General features: G+C 44.5%; 1 protein-coding gene across 5 annotated transcripts in view; it reads left to right on the top strand.

The window, feature by feature from the left end:
• The first annotated feature begins 1,950 nt into the window (after positions 1-1,950).
• LOC143642202 (uncharacterized) overlaps positions 1,951-19,237 on the top strand; it is a 29,770-nt gene continuing 12,483 nt past the window's right edge. For 3 of the 5 annotated variants that reach the window (XM_077110420.1, XM_077110419.1, XM_077110423.1), the window contains exons 1-9: positions 1,951-2,076; positions 2,838-3,007; positions 3,444-3,549; positions 8,813-8,883; positions 9,229-9,367; positions 13,591-13,756; positions 15,500-15,531; positions 16,024-16,128; positions 18,299-18,464. In XM_077110420.1, coding sequence (XP_076966535.1) covers positions 1,969-2,076; positions 2,838-3,007; positions 3,444-3,549; positions 8,813-8,883; positions 9,229-9,367; positions 13,591-13,756; positions 15,500-15,531; positions 16,024-16,128; positions 18,299-18,464 — 1,063 coding nt within the window. In that variant the 5' untranslated portion in view covers positions 1,951-1,968. The remainder of the gene's footprint in view (positions 2,077-2,837; positions 3,008-3,443; positions 3,550-8,812; positions 8,884-9,228; positions 9,368-13,590; positions 13,757-15,499; positions 15,532-16,023; positions 16,129-18,298; positions 18,465-19,237) is intronic. The other 2 variants (XM_077110421.1, XM_077110422.1) reach the window with 2 other exon arrangements.

The following is a 19,237-nucleotide window of genomic DNA, read 5'->3' as shown; positions in this document are numbered from 1 at the left end:
ATTTTATGTTTTATGTTGAGACAGAATTATGTCATAAATCCCACCCTGGAAGTGAGGGAAACTAGGAAGATATTTAGTTGGTAGCTTGCTACCTCCTCCCCAAACTGGAGCTCTGTTACAACCAAAAGGAAGAAGTGGAGCTAGGATAAGCGAGGAGCACTGCCTACTTCCATTAGCACTGGGCCTGAAAGGGGGATAACTAACCATCACCAACATCTCCCCTAAACCATATGACATGGTCTCTGTATTAGCTGCTTTCTGTTGCTCTATCCAAATACCCAAGAATGGGTCCTTTATAAAGAGATGAGGTTTATTTAGTACAGAGTCCAACATTTGGCAGCCCCTGAGACTGATCTTTGGTGAGAGTGATCACAACATGGTGAATGGCATCATGGTGGGAAGACATGCAAGGGGTGGAGACTGAATGGCCAGAAACTGGGGAGGGTGAGTCTTGTTCTCTTTATAACACCCCCGTCTCACAGGAACTAACAGGGACCTATGAGAAGGTCATTACTCCCTTCCAAGGGCCTCATCCCCAGTGGCCAAATTACCTCCCACTAGGCCCCACCTCTTGCAGGTTCTACCCCCTCAACACGGCCGCACCGAGGACCTAGCCTCCAGCCTATGAACCTTTGGGGGATAAAGTACATCCCATCCTCACAAGCTCCAACAAAGCCACATTGTAAGAGCAGGATTTCCCATCTATAAGTGTGTATGTGAGGGCAGGGGAAGGTTGACATCAGTGGGCACAGGAAGCAGCCAGAGCCCCCATTCCGGAACCTCTCTGATGTCACACTTGTAGTCATGGTACTCTGGGGGCCAACCCAGGAGAAGGAGCGGTTGGCTCTCATTTGTTTGAGAGCAGGCATCGCAGTATGACTGTGTCAAACGATTTACTGTCCCCACCCCCAATCCCAGCCAGATCCTGGCTATTTTCAAGCCTCTGGGCTTGTCTCACAGTGGCAGGCCTGGTGTGTCTAAGTGCTGTGTTCTTTACATTTCCGTGAGTCTCTGGGCCAGCTGTGGGTTTCTCAAAAAGAAACAGAAGGGAAATAGAGTGCAGAGGCAGGGAGGTGGAGGGAGGCCAGGGGGGGAAGGAGGATATTTCGTGGGAAGCACAGAGATGTGGGGAGCCTGAGGATTTGGGGGGACTGTGGGAGGCTGGTAATGCTGGTGACATTTGGTGGAGGGAATGGGGTCTGTCTCTAGCCTGGATATTCAGATCCGTCCTTAAGGTGTGTGGGTCTGAGCTCAGGTGAGCCAGGCCTCCTAGGCTCTCCGGGTTGCCCCCGACTAGAACTGAGTCTGGCTCTGATTTCAGAGGCCGAGCACTGGCGCAAGATGGAGACTGGGCCTACCCAGTGGTCTCTGGACTTCTCTGCTTCCTGAGTTTCTGTAGCCTCATTGGCATGAATTTTTCGGACCCAGGAATTTTACATAGAGGTAAGGCCTAAGACTCCTGGAGAGGGAGGTGGCACCCCAAGGCTGGTGCCTAGAGGGGTCATTTGTAAAGGGCTGACCCCACCTGTGCCTCAGGATCCCTTCTTACCCTGTCCTTATTACTTGGGCCCTGGCACTTCATTTCCCAAAGCACTGAAGTGTGAAAAACAGAATCCTGGAGGTTTTCCAGTTGCTTTAGAAGGGAGGACCCGGCAAGAGAGGCAGCAGGCTCTTCCAACCACGCAGTTCACCTTCCTCCTTCCCATTTCACACCCGACTCCAAGCACAAGGAGGAGCTCCATGTAGAGCTCCTGTGGCTGGACAGCCCTTCTCTCTGACTGCCGCCCATCTGAGTGGTCAGCTTGCTCAACAGGGACTGGGGTTCCCCTGCCCTCCTCCTCCCCACCTTCTGATGCCCAGTGATGCTATGGGGCTGCCCCGAGCATCAGAGTGATACAAGGGCCTCCTCCACTGCCCACACCTCTCCCCCTGCCAGGCGCCGTCGAGCAGTACCCTGACACCATATACATGGCACGAGTGAATGGAAGGTTGTATCACATGCCGTGGTGTCCCACGTGTTGTTTTCACCGCCTGCCCCGAACCTTCCACTGCGAAAGGTGTGACATCTGTGTGGAGGTGAGTGCTCCTCCTCCCCGTCCACTCACCAACCTATCTCCGGGCACCTGGCCAGGACCAGGAACCTCACATCATGAGTGGGCCAGGTGGGGGTATCAGACCATGTTCCCAGAATGCTTCAAGTGGCTCTCAGCCACTGTTGGTCACTTACATATGTCATCACCTCTGTGTCTGCACCTGTCCTGGGAGGCTGGCCTTGCTTGCCAAGGTGCTGACATACAAAGGGCATCCCATCTGTGCTGAGCCTGGTGGAGTCAGGTGGAGGAAAAGCAGTGACTGTCCCCTCCCTGGCTTGCTGATACTAGATCCCCAGCCCTTTAGGCTGACTGCTGCCCTGTCCTGGGGATCTTTGCCTGTCTTGGTCTGGGTGTCCCAGTTGGAGGGTTCCCTGGTTCTGAGTGTGTTTCTCTGATGTGCCCACCCTGCTCGGGTTCACAAGTGCAGACGGCTGGTAGGGGAAGGGCATTTTTTTCATCCTTTTCCAGTACTTGAGGAAATGGAGGCCCAGAGTTTTCATGTCCTGGTCCAAGTGACACCAGGCAGGTCTTGTCTCTAAAGACCTCACTCAGGACAGGTGACCTGATGAGCCATGGGTCCTAACTGTGCTCTCACCATGGAAATGCCAGCTTCTCGCTGAGATGGGAACCCTTATGTAAGGTCAAGAGCAGGCGGCCTAGAGGGCTGCATAGGGGAGGCCTCAGGGTTAGGGGGTGATGGAGGCCATTCCAGAAGGACCCTCTGACCTGCCTGCTCTCCCCTAGGAGTTGGACCACCATTGCAGGTGGGTGAATAACTGCGTGGGGCACCGAAACATCCGGCTCTACCTGCTACTCCTCGTGTCTCTGTGCCTGTATCTGGGTACCGTGCTGGCCACCTGCGTGGTTTTCATCATACGCAGGAGGCACATGGCGTTTTTGGACAAAACCATGACGTATCCACACAGTCCCCAGGGCCCACACTGGGAAGAGCTGGGGTGGTGGGGAGGGAGGGGCAAACAGCCCAGTAGGGTCAGGGTGACAGGGGAGGGGCTGACGTGGGCGGGGCTAGAGGGAGAAGTCACTTGGCAGGACCTGTGAAGGACATTTGGAAGGCCAGTGGAGTCAGGGACACGGGCGGGGTAGGATGCCTGTGGAGTTAAGAATCTAGGAGCCCACAGAGTAGGGTAATGAAAGTTGAAAAGGGACAGCTGGGAGGACAGTGTGGTGGAGGGAGGTTTCCCTTGGTTGTACTGGACTAAGTGTCCAGTCCAGGGAGAAAGAGCGGTAGGTGGTGCTACCTGGGGCAGGAGGGAAGGGAGGGAGCAGTGGGGTCGAAAGCGGGGCCAGGGAGGAGCTCTTCTATGGCTTCCCTTCTTAACCTGTGCACAGCATCCTAGTGGCTGTACCTGCTGGGGCCCTCCTGGTCCCACTCATCCTGCAATTTTTCATCAAGGCAGTGGCGGTGGGCACCGCCAGGCGACCCTATGAGGAGAAGGTAAGCGGTGAGTGCGTGTGCCCTTGGCTGTGTGGAGGCATCTTGCACCTCTTCAATTAGACACTTTGTGCACTTTCTCCACTGCCTTTGGCCCTCATGATGCCTCATGAGTCCTTCCAGACCCACCTCTGAAGATGCAGCTCAGATATTTCTATACCCTGGAGCTTGGGGTCATTCTGCCTCCTGGGTGCATTGCATTGCAAGCCTACTGTGTGCTGGGTGTGCTAGGTGGTGGTTATTTGAGGGATGGGTGTAGGGGTGAGTAAGCACATCATGCACTTGTGTTGATAAGCAACCTGCCATCAGAATAACACCGGGAGACACCAGGAACACTCTGAGAGAGGGGTCAGTCCTGAGTGGTGTAGCGGACTGGAAGAGACTGGGAGTTTGGCGAAACCCACGCTGTAGAGGAGAACATGCCACCCTCTGTGTCCTAGGTGTGCTTTTGGAGAGGCAGACAGGAGGGCATTGACTGTGAGAGGTACAATTTTGTAGAAAGGCACAGAAATCTGAAAGTAGGGTGTTAACAGAATGATGAAGAAATGGATCCTATTTCAAGCACAAGGTGACATGGGCAATGAGGTTGACCCCATGGGGGTCAAGATGAGAAAGGCCCAGAAAGCCAAGCATGGAATTTTGTTTGGAAGAACTGGAAACCTGGGAGCCATGAAAAATTTTGTGAAAATGTCATTCATTGAGGGGTAATTACAAACAGTAAATTCACCCTTTCTCATCTATAGTTAGGGGTTTTGACAAATGACATTGTGTACTCTCCACCAAGATCAAGGTTAACCAGTTTCACTACCCCAGAAAATCCTTTCATCTCTTGTTGTCATTTTCTCTCCCTGAGTCCTTGTGGTTTTTCTCTTTCCGGAATAATGCATAAATGGTGTTGTGGGCTTTCTAGTCTGGCTTCATTCCCTGAGCACGATGCATTTGAGATTCATCTATGTAGTTGCTCACAGCAGTAGTTTATTCTTTTGTTTCTGTGTAGTATTGTATTTCCCTACAGACCATTTGTACATTCACCAATTGAAGGATTTTTAGTTTGCATCTAGATTTTGGCAGATTTTTTGTTTTGTTTTTGTACCAGGGATTGAACCCAGAGGTGCTTAACCACTGAGCAACCATCCCAGCCTCACCCCACCCCACCTCCAGCACCCTTATGTTTTCTTTTTTGAAAAATTTTTAAAATTTTGAGAAAGGGTCTTACTAAGTTGCTTAAGGCCTTGCTAAGTTACTACATTACTGAGGCTTTGAACTTGCCACCCTCTTGCCTTAGCCTCCCAAGCCATTAAAGTCATGGGGAACTGTGCCCAGCCAGTTTCAGGCAGTTATAAATAAAGCTGCTACAACAACCATTGATGCATAGACATGTGGACATAAGTTTTCATTTCTTTTGGGTAAATTGTTAAGGGCAGCATTGCTGAGTCATAAGGTAAACATGTGGGACGTTTTAGAAAACAACTGTACTGTTTCTACTTTGTACCAGCAATGAAGGAGAATTCCAGTTGTTCCACATCCTCCCTAGCATTTGACACTGTCATTGGTTACTGGTTTTTTTTTGTTTTTTTTTTCAAATTGTAACCTGTCTAATAAATGCGTAGTAGTATCTCATTAGGGCTCCATGTTGAGAATATTTCATGTCTTATCAGCCATGGGTATATTGTTGGTGAAGTGTTTGCTCCAAACTTTTGCCCATTTAAAAAAAACTGAGTTGTTTTCTTATTGAGTTTCAGGAGTTCTCTGTACTAGATTTAGATTTATGTGTTTCAAATCTTATCTTGCAATTCATGGCTTGTCATTTCATTTTCTTGTCATAGCATCTTCCAAAGAGCAGGAGTCCTTGGTGTTTCTGTTTCTCCAGCACTGGGGATTGAATCAGGGGTGCTCGGCCACTGAGCTTCTTCCCCAGCATGCGTTGTTGTTCACTCTGAATGCAACCTCATGTCCTGTGTAAGGAACAGTTTCATTGCTTTCTTCCCCATCTGTATCTTTATTGCTTTTTCTTTGAGCATCCACTAGGAATGATAGAAGTGGGCATCTTTGCCCTGGGATTCCTTTAGTATGGCAATCACTTGACTAAAGGCTCTTTCAGGAAGACTGGTGGGCAGCATCAGTGGGGGAGGGGAAGCTGCAGAACCTGAGACAGCTGAACAGAGAGAGGAGCTTGTCTGCTCATCACCTCCCATCCTTTTAGTCAGCACCCCACCACTGCCATATGTGGTTCCCTCCCACCTGTGACTCCTGTGCTTGGCCCTTATTCCTCAGCCTTGTGGTCTGCCTGTCTTCCCCTATCTCCAGCTTCTAGTATCATCATTGAGTTTGCCTGGCAGCCTTTTCCCTTCCTCCATCCTGTGGTTCTTCAGGCCCCAGGTCAGGCCATAGGCCATCGCCCTTCCTCCTCTGCTCAGAGGGAGGCCCTCCAAGTCCAGGATCCCCAAGTCTCAAGGGACCTAAATGTGGTCTGCCCTCTAAGATTCACCAGACAGGGCTCATTTCTATTCTTGGCAGCACTAATTTCAGGCACTGATCCCATGCTCCAACTTTCACTCCCACCTTACTCCATCCCCTGACTTCAACTCCTTCTAGAATCACTTGCTTGGTGGTTGGTGGCAAAGACTCTGGTGTAAACCACATAAGTCCAAATCACAGCTCTAGAACTGACCAGCAGGGAGACCTGGGGTATGCTACTCAGCCCCTGGTCACTCAATTTCCCTATCTGTAAAACAGGGAATTGTGGGTTAATTCATGTACACCTCATAGAACAGTGGCTGGTCCCAGAGAGTGCCCTGTGTGCTGCTGTTACGTCACTACCATTCCTTCCCATGGTCATCTACACATGTTTGTGCTCAGATTAAAAGTCATTCAAGTCCCAGTCTTAACATCCCAGGCCCCCACTCCACCTGTTGTACCTTCTGGGCCTTATTTCCTGAAAGAGTTGACCTTGTTCACTAGCTCCCCCTTCACTTCCTGGCCCAACTCAGCCCAGCCCTTGCTGTCAGGATGATGCTCTCATTAATGGCCAAATTCAGCAGACATCTTCAGACTACTCTTTCTGGTCTAGACACAGCCTCTGAAACCAGAAGTCGCTGTCTCAGCACTTAACTCTCTGGGCTTCTCCTGTGCATGCACCTGGGTGCTGTGAGTTGGGTTGCCTACATGGTTCCCATGATACTCTCTCTCTGCCCTACCCTTTCCACTCCCCTTGGTGCACAGGGCTTTGGGTTGCAGCTGCCCTCACCACTGAAAGTAGGCTGGCCATGCTGTTTGCGGGTGCTTTCCATCCCCAGTGCAGTGACGGGGGTTTGTTTTTTTGCTAATTGGTATTGAACCCAGGGGCACTTTACCACTGAGCTACATCCCCAGTCCCTGCTACTTTTTATTATGAATCAGGGTCTCACTAAGTTGCTAAGGCTGGTCTCAAACCTTCCTTAGTTTCCCAAGTCACTGGGATTACAGGTGTGTGCCACCGTGCCTGGTTGGACACAGAAACATTTTTGATGCCCTGAAATATTTCTGATGGGGGTGCATCTCAGTGGTAGAGTGTGTTTAGCCTGTGCAAGGCCCTGAATTCTTCAATCGTCAGCACACAGAGAAAAGACATCTGAATCAATGAGTGAACCAACAAACAGAAGGATCAACATTTGGGGATAGAAGGAAAGAGGAAAGGAGCAGAGAGAAGAATGGTGTCCTGACCCCCCAGGATAAGGGGAAGAAGGAGAGGCGGCAGGAAGTTGGGCAGAAGATGGGGCAAGAAGAAGATGCCGCTGGATTTTGGTCCTGTGGAGTGTGAGGGTGTTTGAGACAGAGAATTGCAGCAGGAGCCCCAGGAGTGGAGCCTGTGAGAGAGGCTGGTCTGGGTGCCTCAGAGCTGTTGGATTCTAGTGGTGTGTGATAGGGTTCCGTGTGGGGGGAGGACGGTATTCACATTACTGCTCAGTTCTTAGAAATTTACTATCATTCCTTAAACATTTTCTATACTTTATGTACGATCAATATTTTCTACACATTATATATATCTAATCAAATATTCTTTCTCTAAGTTTAAAGATTCTGTAATTTTTTAATGCTCCACAATTAATTAATTTCTTCTAGTTACTAGGGACTGAACACACAGGTGCTTTATCACCAAAGGTGCATCCCTAATCCTTGCTCTATTTTGTTTTGAGATAAGGTGTCACTAAATTGTTGAGGGCCTTTCTAAGTTGTTGAGGCTGGTCTTGAACTTGCAGTCCTCCAGCCTCAAAATCCCAATTCCCTGGGGTTACAGGTGTGCGCCACTGTACCTAGTAATATACTCATTTCTTATGTACTGTGAATACCTTAAAGGAGGCAGAACCTCATAGAAGACATTGATTCGAGTTGCTTTTTGGACATATTCCAGAGCTGTTCTGAGGTGGAATCGTCTTTCCTTCAGGGGAGGAGAGTGTTGAAAATGAGTATTCATGTGTAGGCCATCGGAGACTTGGGGTGGCTAGAGGTGCTGCTGGGTCACTTTCCATTATCACAGAGAATTTGCTACCTAAAGCTCATGAAGTTGGGGTGAAACTCAACCTGGTCTGGAAGGAGGAGGGGTCCAGGCTGAGGGATGAACTCAGTAGAAAGAGAAAGTAGAATAAGGGAGAGAGGAGAAGCCAGTCAGTGTCCTGGGAAGGACATGACCTTTGAGCTTGACCTTTCCTGCTTTGTGTACTGAAGGTCTTCAGCTCAGATTTTCCTGGAAAATCTGATTTTTGACTAGGGAAATATGTCTGGGCATCCCCTGCTGCCACTGGTCTCCCAGATAGTGAAACTCAATGAAGGTAGATTTTTAGAAAAATCGAGAGGTAAGAGAGTCAAGTGGGAGTGGGGTGGTGACACCATCTTTGGATCAGTTGAGCAGAACAGCATGAGACAGATCTTAAAAGGTACCTGGAAGGATGGGGTGAGAGGACGGGTTTGGCCAATGGAGACAGAGCAAGGATCCGGCAAAGGGAAGCAGTAGGGGTTGAGGAGCCCTGAGAAGGCAGGAGAGGTGGGTGCTGGGTCAGCACTGTCTGGGGACAGCTGCTCACAAGTGGGTCGAGGGAGGTCACTCTTCCTGGAAGCCTGGGAAGGCAGGAGGCCCTGGGTCACTCTTGGGCACCCCTGTACCTAGAGCCTGGCCACAGGCCCAGGTTGAGCCCTGGCTTAACTGACCAACTTAGCGAGGTCCCTGGGAGATGGCCTTGCCCAGTCCTGCTGATACTGAACTTCTCTTCCCTTCCTCATCTCCCTCCAGTATGACAGGGGATTCAATGAGGGCTGCCCAAAAAACTGTTACATCGCATTGTGTGCACCCTTGGGACCCAAGTAAGTTGGTAAACCAAGGGCGCAAGTGGTGGACCCTGGGGCTGGTGGGGGGGTGAAGCTGGGTCTATTTCCCTGGTCCCTGTCCCCATCTCCCAGCCTTAACACTCCCTGTTCCTTTCCTTTGGGGTTTTCTCCAGGGCACTCTGGGAGTTTCTGGGAATTGCACTCTTCCTTGGTGTTGTAGTTCTTGCCCCCAAGAAATGTGCTCCAGGGGAATGGCAGCCTGGATAAGGCTCCTGGGTGAGAGCCCTGGGCTCTGTGCTTTCCCAGCTGAGGGTGAGAGTGGTCAGGGAGACCAGGCCAAGGTGGGTAGTGACTCCTTGCCTTTGGCCTGTTGCTTCCCAGGTACATGTCCGAGGCGGTCTGCATTCAGGTGGACCAAGGGACCAACTGGGGGCCGAAAGAACACCTTAAAGATCTCCTTTGGCCCAGGTGCGTGACTCAGGCCCCCCCAAGGAGTGGCAAGTCCGCACCTGTACAGAAGGTAAGGAGTATGGGGTGTGCTTTGAACCAGGAGGGTCTGTGGTTGCACATGTGTTGGGGGAAGCCCCCGATGTAGGGTGGCCCTGAAGCTGAAGCACTTGGAGCATAAGGAGTGGGATTATGGACCTGGAGGGTGCAGGGTCCAGGTCACAGGGCTTCAGAGCACACCCAGGTGTCCCTGGATAGAGAAAGAGAAAAGACTGAAACACACTTTCTGGTTGGATTTGTGCCAGTCCTTACTTTTTTGGTCCCCAGTTTCCTCAGCTATTAATGAGGACTGAGACTTGTCCAGTAGTTTATGTTTTAAAGAAAATTCTGTTTCTTTTATATGTGTGTGTGTATGTGTGTTGTTTGTGTGTGTGTGTGTGTGTGTGCATATATAAATATCAGTTGTACATGGACACATATATTTATTTTATTTGTTCATCATTATGTGGTGCCATGGATTGAACCTAGTACCTCATGCATGCTAGGCAAGCACTCTACCCCTGAGCCACAACCCCAGCACTCCAGATTCTTTATTTATGGAAATTTTTGACATACAATGTGAAACATTTGTGTGGAGCATTAGGTGTACAGTGGGGTGGGTAACCCACAGTGCCCCCCATGGTTCCTTGCCGTGATGTGGTGCCAGCCCTCTCCCTTGTCCTGCCTCTAGGCATCCAGGGACTTGACTGTGAGCTGTGGGGTGGAGGTTAGGGAGAACCCCATGTACTGACTCTGTGTTTAGCTTCTCATCAGCCCAGTGGTGCATTGGGAGGCTTCCAAAGGAGTCTTGGCCTCCTATTCTCCCTTCACACACAGCAATGCCAGGACATGCACCAGAAGTTCATCTCCTGACCCCCATGTGGGGGTCTCTTGTTCCTGAGCCCTCACTCCCCTGTTGAGAGTGCCAAGACCCCCACGTCTGTTATATACACATATTTGGTGCTGCTTCCTATGGCAGCTGTGCCTATGTGTCCTAGGTTCAGGGAAGTGTGGGTGGAGGCTCAGGGGCTGGGACAGAGCCCTCCTGGAAGGGAAGATCCTTGCTCTCTGGAGACTGAAGCTCGTGAACCAACACTGCCTGACTCTTTGCCCTTGGGCAAGACATTCAGCATGTCTCTCATCCTTCAAATGTGGCAACAGTAATAACCACAGTGACTGACCTGGCTGGCTTCCTGGCAAGGGCTGCAGATGGACAATACCCACCAGCCTGGATAATACCAAGTGCGCCGGAAAGGATTCCATATAATAGGAAGGGAACTTGTTCATTATGAGTCCTAATAGGCTAGTAGATTACTCAGAAATTACAAAGTTTCAGTTAAACATGAGTAAGTTTTGGAGATACAATGGTCAATAAGGTTGTTACAGTTAATTTACTGCACACTTGAAAACTGATAATAGAGTTGGGTACAGGGGTGCCCATCTATAAGCCCAGCTACTCAAGATGCTGAGTCAGGAGGATCAGAACTGAAGGATCAAGCAACTTAAAGAGAATTGTTTTCTGTATCAAAAAAAAAAAATGTTTGGGGATGTAGGTCAATGGAAACACCCCCCTGGATTCAATCCTCAGATGTGGAAAAGGAAAGAAAAATTGACCATCACTTTTGTGGGTTTTCTGTTTGTTTGAGGTGGAGTTCCCCGTATGTTGGCCAGGCCAGTCTTGAACTTCTGAGGTCAAGCAAACCTCCTATGTCAATGTGCTGAGTGCTGGACGGCAGGTGTGCACCACTGGACTGGCTAGAAAAGGGATTGTAAACTGGGTTTGGTGGCACATGACTAATTCCAGCAACTCAGGAACTGAGGCAGCTTTAGGCCAGCCTCTGCAATTAGCAAGAAGGTATCTCAAAATAAGAAGAGCTAGGGAGAAAGCCAAGTGGTAGGATGTCCTTGGGCTCAACCCCCCAGTGCTGGGGGAAAATGTGTGTATACACACACACACACACACACACACACTCTCACACACACACACACATAGATATAAAGATACACACACACACGTATATATATATATTTCATTATATAGAAGGATTTGGAGATTTTAGATTTCTGCTTTGGGGCTAGTCTGAATAAGCATGAAAACTCGTGTGCTTGAGCATGCTAGGCAAGAGCTCTACCATTGAGCCACACCAGAGACCTTACATTTAAATTTGGGTTATTTTCTCACTGTTGGTTATTAGAGTACCCCACTTTTATCTCTTTTATTTTCCATTTTTTTGGGCATGAAGTGGGCTTCCTCTGATTCCCACACTGGTCTCAAATTTGTGGGCTCCAGTGACTCTCCTGCTCCTGCTTTCTGAGCAGGGGAGTTTACAGGTACATGCCACCACACTTGGCTGTACAATCTCATATTGATAAGACATTTTACATGTGATAGGAATCCCAGAATAAAAAACAGCAATTTAAGATGACTGGGCATAGTGACGTCTGCCTATCATCCTAGTAGCTCAGGAGGCTGAGGTAGAAGGATCATAAGTTTGAGACCAGCCTGGGCAGTTTTACCAAGACCCTATCTCAAAGTAAAAAGGGCTGGGAATGTAGCTCAGTGGTATAATGCTCCTGGCTTCAATACCTAGTACTTCCAAAAACAAATTAAAGAATAAAAACATTAGGCTGGGGGATGTAGCTCACTGTTACAGTGCTTGCCCAGCACGAATGAAGCCCTGGGCTAGAGCCTTAGCACTACATAAAAATAAATAAAGGTATTGTGTCCGTCTACAACTAATATTTTTTTTTAAATAAACATGAAAGCTGGGCTTTGTGGCACATGCCTGTATTTCCAGCTACTCTGCAGACTGATACATAAAGATCACTTGAGTCCATGAGTTTGAGATAAGCCTGGGGAAAATGGTGAGACAGTATGTCTCAAAAAATCCCAAATAATAATAGTCATAATGATCATCATCATCATAATAATAATAATAATAATAACTTGTGTAGTCAAGCACGTTTGTTCACCCCTGTAATCCCAGAGGCTCCAGATTGTGGTAGGATGATCACAGGTTTGATGCAGGTGTTGGGGTCTTAACAAGACTCTTGTCCCAAATTTGCAAAAGGGTAGAGGGACTGGGGATGAAGCTCAGTGTTAAAGCACCCCTGGATTCAGTCCCCAGTCCAGCAGATGGGGGAGGAAAAAAGCCAATTTGACTCCATAACATTTAGACCTTGAGACTAAACTTGTGGTAATGTTTAGCAGGTACTTAGCAGCTTGATGCCCTGGGTTTAATGCCAAATACCAAACAGCAAAAAAAATTAAAAAATTAAAAACCCTTTGTGTGTATATCCCAAATCACAAATGAATATGTTACTTTTTCACATACATACATTTTGACACAGAAATGTAATATTTAGCAGGTGTATCCTTAGGGAACCAGAGAATAGCACATATTATGGGTTTTGTCCCATTATTTAGCTAGCAAAATGTATTAAAAAATCAACTCAAATATCATTAGTAGTAAATTGGTTAAAAATATGGCATGGCCATGTAATGTACTACTAGATTATTTTGAATGAATTTAGGGGAAAAAAACAGTAATGTTTTCCTGGGTTCAGTGGAGCATGATTGTAATCCCAGCAGCTTGTGAGACTGATTTAGGAGGTTTGCAAGTTCAAAGGCAGACTCAGCAACTAAGCGAGGAACTAAGCAATTTAGTGAGACCCAAAAAATAGAAAGGCTAAGGGTATGGCTGTTGTTTGAGTGCCCCCTGAGATCAATCCCTGGTACTCCTCCTGCTCCCCGCCTAAAAAGATCTGAAACAGTAAACACTGTATAAAGTGGGTTCTTGGTTTCAAATCCCTACATTTGTATTCCCTGAAGTGCTGAATTTCGAATGGGCCTGCCACCCTGTGTTCTCTGTCTAAAGCCTAGAGCAGAACCAGACATAAGCAAGCATCCTTCTTCCTGTTTGCTGTCCCCTGACTGATGCTCTTGGCTTAAGCCTTTTCAATTAGGAGCTACTCTGGTAGGTGATGAACAAGAGGAAATACAGGTTTGTCACTTCTGTCCCTCTCCCCAAACAAACCCTGCACTCCATTCCCATTCCTCTGTTTGGATCTTTCCTGTTGATTTGCAAAATAAATATGGAAAAGTAGAGTTTTAGAAAATGAGACCATTTAGAATTTAGTCAAATCTAAAATTATGTGTATGGGTTTGTTTTATGTATGTTGGTATTTGTGTCTGAAAATTGATAGTATTATAGAGCAATTCAAACCACAACTCATGTCTGAATTTCTCTATGTTAGGGCATGCCAGAGCAGCAGGCTCAGTTGCCACAAACCTTCAGGGTCCTCAAAGGAAAGCCAACGGAGTTTCCTCTAGCTGTGCGGGGTGTCAACAAGTATTATAACGCCAGCACCTTGAAACAGAAGAAGCTCAGATTGACGACTCCTGGTGAGACCTCAGACAGTGGTAAAAGACTGAATCCCATGGAAACTTGTGAAGCACTGATAGATAAAAAGATCATTTCTGGAAAAATAAAAGGCTAAACTATATTGTTCCTACTTTCTCCTACATAGATACTCTTTTTGTCAACTGTCGGGATAGCTCTTGAACATCATCTGGAGATTGAAGATTTCATTGATCTCATAATTTTGTTAGAAATGGAATTGGATCTGTTACATTTTTTCCCATATTTTTTATACATTATAATTCAACATGGTAGTGAGATTCATACTTGTTCTATGTTGTTACATTTACTTGTTTTTTTTTTCCTCCTCACGGGTTTAAATAATTTTTAGTTGAGAAGGAAAAATTGTGGATTTCTAGACATGTTTATGCTAGAGATATGTTTATTGTCAGTGACCTAGAAGGAATTTAGGCTTTATAAATGCATAGACCTTGAAATAAAAAGTATTTTCTCTTCAAAAATTACATGCAAATACATAAAAAAAAATATCTTACCTCAAAGGATTTAGTCCTCAGAAATAGAATCTAAGTGGGTAAGAGTTGAAGTATACTGGATTTTTAAAAACAGTTTGTGTGAGGCAGCATCAGAATGAAATCCACGTGGTGCAATTGGTTGTGCGATGCCTGGAATGTCTTTGGAGATTTAGTTAGACTCTCCTTCTATCGCTGGTTCTCCTGCTTTCTCTTCTTTGCACTGTACATTAAAAGATGCAAAATTATTTCTCCCATTTCTCTCTGGGTAGTTTTTGCCCATTACAGCCCCAAGATATATAATTTTTATTTAATATATTTTCAATCTCTAATTTCATATATATAGTTTTTAAAAATAATCTAAGTAGGCAAAAATCATATGTGGTTGGATTAATTGTATTTAATATGTTTACATCATCACAGAGATAAAGGCTATGTTCAAAAAAGAAGTAGACTTTTTTGCAAGTAATACTGATCTTGACTTTTTCTATAAATAACTTACCTGGTATCCTTAGGAAAAGCTCGTCCTTTTACCTAGAACTTCTGTGTCAACTAGTAAGTTGCATTTTACAAAGAAACAAACCATGTCAAAAATAATTCTTTTCCCAGTTGCCATGTTTGGTGGCTTTATATCCCCTTGCTCCTTGGTACTCAAGAATATTTATCATATCACCTTTACTGCTTAAGAAAGTATCTTAAACAAGGAATGCTTTATTTTAATACAGCTTGGTGGGTATGGTTTTCATTACACTTTGGTGGGGGCAGGGTACCGGGGATTGAACCCAGGGGCACTCAACCCCTGAACAACATCCCCAGCTCTATTTTGTATCTTATGTAGAGGCAGGGTCGCATTGAGTTTCTAAACACCTAACTAAATTGCTGAGGCTGACTTTGAACACAAGATCCTCCTGTCTCTGCCTCTTGAGCCCCTTGGATTATAGACATGGAATTACCAGGCCGGGCTTCCATTACATTTTAATAACTTGATTGAAGTATAATTTACATACCATGAAATCCAGTCATTTGAGTGATCAATTCAGGTGTTTCAAAATGTATTTTTAAGGTTTCATTAAGATGAAAGAGTTAGTAGCTGAGTCTTATTAAATTATTATTTTTATGTTACTATTACTGTCATATTTCTAGAGAAGAAATTTTACTTAAAATGAAATCAATTATAAGACATTTCACTTGCTCCTCTTTTATATTATTTTTCTTTTTGTCATAGAAAAGGTTTCTCTGGTGAATTGTTAACATTCCCTTCCTTTTTGTTTTCAGAGAAGGATTGCTTCCCTTCTGGAACACCAGCAGTAAGTTGATGATGTATTTCTTATAGTTCTTGCTCTAATTAAGGTTACCAAAAGAGTTCTGTTTTTTTTCTTTTTTTTTTTTAATTTCTAAAATAAGAGGTAGGGCTGGGGTTGTGGCTCAGTGGTGGTGTGCTTGCCTGGCATGCATGAGGCCCTGGGTTCGATTCTCAGCATCACATACAAATAAATAAAATAAAGGTTCATCAACAACTTAAAAAATTGTTTAAAAAAATAAAATAAGAGGTAAAAAAATATTTAATGTTTCTAAATATAGTACCCAAGAATATTTATCATATATGTTTATTTACTTTTCCATATTTCAGAAAATCATCTTTATTTTTTAATTGAATATATTGTAACCAGTGAGGTTTAATCATTTAAAAATTAGCTATGGAAAAAATAACTTCTTAAAGTTTGTTTAATAAAAGGAGACCTGGTCACATTTTAATCTTTGACTTTGCCTGGCTTGTCTTCCTTTGCTCCTGAACACAGCTGAACACCAAGGGCCCGGAAACATCAGCAATAGTAATGGAGGAAGATGATGGTAATGGAGAGGTGCGGCCTTTCACTGCCCCAGGACATGGCCATACAAGACCAGTGAGTGACTAATGACCTGGTGTGCACATCTGTGCCTGTGTGTTTGAAAAACAGCTGTTTGCATTTGACTTTCAGAGATAGTTTCAAAAAGCCTTCAAGTTTAAAATATTTTACCACGAGAAGATTAATTTAAGATTAAATAAAGTTTTTACCTAAAGAGTACTCATCAAAAACCACTTTTTTGAAAAATAAAAATCGATGGCTTCTTTAAAAGTTAGAATACTTAACTCACTGGGTTTTTTCTTTCCATGTTTTGCCCCCTTTTCCAGAGAGATCATCTATAGCTCAGTTTCTTCTCTGTTTCATAATGTGGGTAACTCTTCTACTATATCTTTCGTCTTCCCCAGATTATGTACTTTATTTCTCCTTTTGACATTTCTCTCAAAGTCTTGATGGCATTCTAAAGACAGATGAGAGTGAAATTCCTCCCCAGCTGAGGAGAATTTCAACAGTAATGACCTCAGATTCAGCCAGGGTGAGAAGTACTAAGGGGGCTGGACTGTGATGTGGTGGCTCCAAGGACTGCCATTGGATTCCCATCTCATGGCAGATGGCTATGTTTTCTTTATTCCTTACAACTGGTTCTTTGAAGTGAAAGGGAGGGTAGGCATTATATTTGTGTAAAATATTTTGAGACTGGATTAATGATAGATTATTGTAGTGGAAACTACCACAGTGAAACATAAAGATAGAAATGAAAACAACTTTTAAATGCAATAGCATCAGTGAGCTGTGAGACAGTTTCAAGGGTTTTCATGATGTGTAATGAAGTTCTGATAGAAAAAACCAACCCAAAAATCTATCTCCCAAAAGCTATTAACAGCTTCCTCAAATACAGTAAAGTCAAAAGTACCTCTACCTACCTGAATAAATAAATGTCTTGTCTCTTATGAAAGTATCTTTAAAAGATAAAACCATTTAACTAAAAATAATAACAGTGAAGGCAGGAGATATGCATATAAAATGACAATAAGAGCTTCCAGGCCAAGAACAACAACCCTAAGATTTTTGTCCTGTGTGACATGGGGTGTCACGTGATGGTGGAGTGTGATCATGGAAAGATGCAAACATTCAATAATAAGAGGGAGTCTTAACCTAATCACTAAGCATCTTAAGGCCCTGGGTTTAACCCAAACACCAAACACCAAAAAAAAAAAGAAAAGAAAAGAAAAAAAATTTTTTTTTAAATCCACTGATGTATCTATCCCAAATCACAAATGAATATGTTACTTTCACCCACATACCTTTTGACCCAGAAATGTAATTTTTAGCATGTGTGTCCTAGGGAAACCATAGAACAGCATAGATTATGGATTGTGTCCCATTATTTTGATAGCAAAATGTAGCAAAAAGTCAACTCATTATCATTAGTAGTAAATTAATTAAAAATATGGCATTACCATTTAATGTACTAGTAGATTATTTCAAATGAATTTAAGGGAAAAAAAAAAACTTTAATGTACTGCTGGGTTCAGTGGAGCATGACTGTAATCGCAGAAGCTAGTGAGGCTGTCTTAGGAGGTTTGCAAGTTCAAAGCCAGACTCAGTAACTAAGCGAGGAACTAAGCAATTTAGTGAGACCCAAAAAATAGAAAGGCTAAGGGTATGGCTGAGTGGTTGAGTGCCCCCTGAGATCAATCCCTGGTACTGCTCCTGTTCCCCGCCTAAAAAGATCTGAAACAGTAAACACTGTATAAAGTGGGTTCTTGGTTTCAAACCCCTACCTTTGTATTCCCTGAAGTGCTGAAGTTGGAATGGGCCGGCCGCTCTGTGTTCTCCATCTGTGTAAAGTGTATAGCAGAACCAGACATAAGCAAGCATCCTTCTTCCTGTTTGCTGTCCCCTGACTGATGCTCTTGGCTTAAGCTTTTTTAATTAGGAGCTACTCTGGTGGGAGATGAACAAGAGGAAATACAGGTTTGACACTTCTGTCCCTCTCCCCAAACAAACCCAGCACTCCATTTTCATTCCTCTGTTTGGATCTTTCCTGTTGATTTGCAAAATAAATATGGAAAAGTAGAGTTTTAGAAAATGAGACCATTTAGAATTTAGTCAAATCTAAAATTATGTGTATGGGTTTGTTTTATGTATGTTGATATTTGTGTCTGAAAATTGATAGTATTATAGAGCAATTCAAACCACAACTCATGTCTGAATTTCTCTATGTTAGGGCATGCCAGAGCAGCAGGCTCAGTTGCCACAAACCTTCAGGGTCCTCAAAGGAAAGCCAACGGAGTTTCCTCTAGCTGTGCGGGGTGTCAACAAGTATTATAATGCCAGCACCTTGAAACAGAAGAAGCTCAGATTGACGACTCCTGGTGAGACCTCAGACAGTGGTAAAAGACTGAATCCCATGGAAACTTGTGAAGCACAGATAGATAAAAAGATCATTTCTGGAAAAATAAAAGGCTAAACTGTATTGTTCCTACTTTCTCCTACATAGATACTGCTTTTTGTCAACTGTCGGGATAGCTCTTGAACATCATCTGGAGATTGAGGATTTCATTGATCTCATAATTTTGTTAGAAATGGAATTGGATCTGTTACATTTTTTCCCATATTTCTTATACATTATAATTCAACATGGTAGTGAGATTCATACTTGTTCTATGTTGTTACATTTACTTCTTTTTTTTCCTCCTCACGGGTTTAAATAATTTTTAGTTGAGAAGGAAAAATTGTGGATTTCTAGACATGTTTATGCTAGAGATATGTTTATTGTCAGTGACCTAGAAGGAATTTTTGCTTTATAAATGCATAAACCTTGAAATAAAAAGTATTTTGTATTCAAAAATTATAAAAATAAACATTTTTCCTCAAAGGATTTATTCTTCAGAATTAGAATCTAAGTGGGTAAGAATTAAAATTTACTGGATTTTTAAAAACAGTTTGTGTAAGGCAGCATCAGAATGAAGTCCACGTGGTGCAGTTGGTTGAGCGATCCCTGGAATGTCTTTGGAGATTTAGTTAGACTCTCCTTCCCCATGCTGGTTCTCCTGCTTTCTCTTCTTTGCAATGAACTTTAAAAGATGCAACATCATTTCTCTCATTTCTCTCTGTGCAGATTTTGCCCATTACAACCCCAAGATATATAATTTTTATTTAATTT

The sequence above is a fragment of the Callospermophilus lateralis genome, chromosome 10, assembly GCF_048772815.1.
Source record: "Callospermophilus lateralis isolate mCalLat2 chromosome 10, mCalLat2.hap1, whole genome shotgun sequence".
NCBI lineage: Eukaryota > Metazoa > Chordata > Mammalia > Rodentia > Sciuridae > Callospermophilus > Callospermophilus lateralis.
This window is presented reverse-complemented; position numbering and strand designations above follow the sequence as displayed.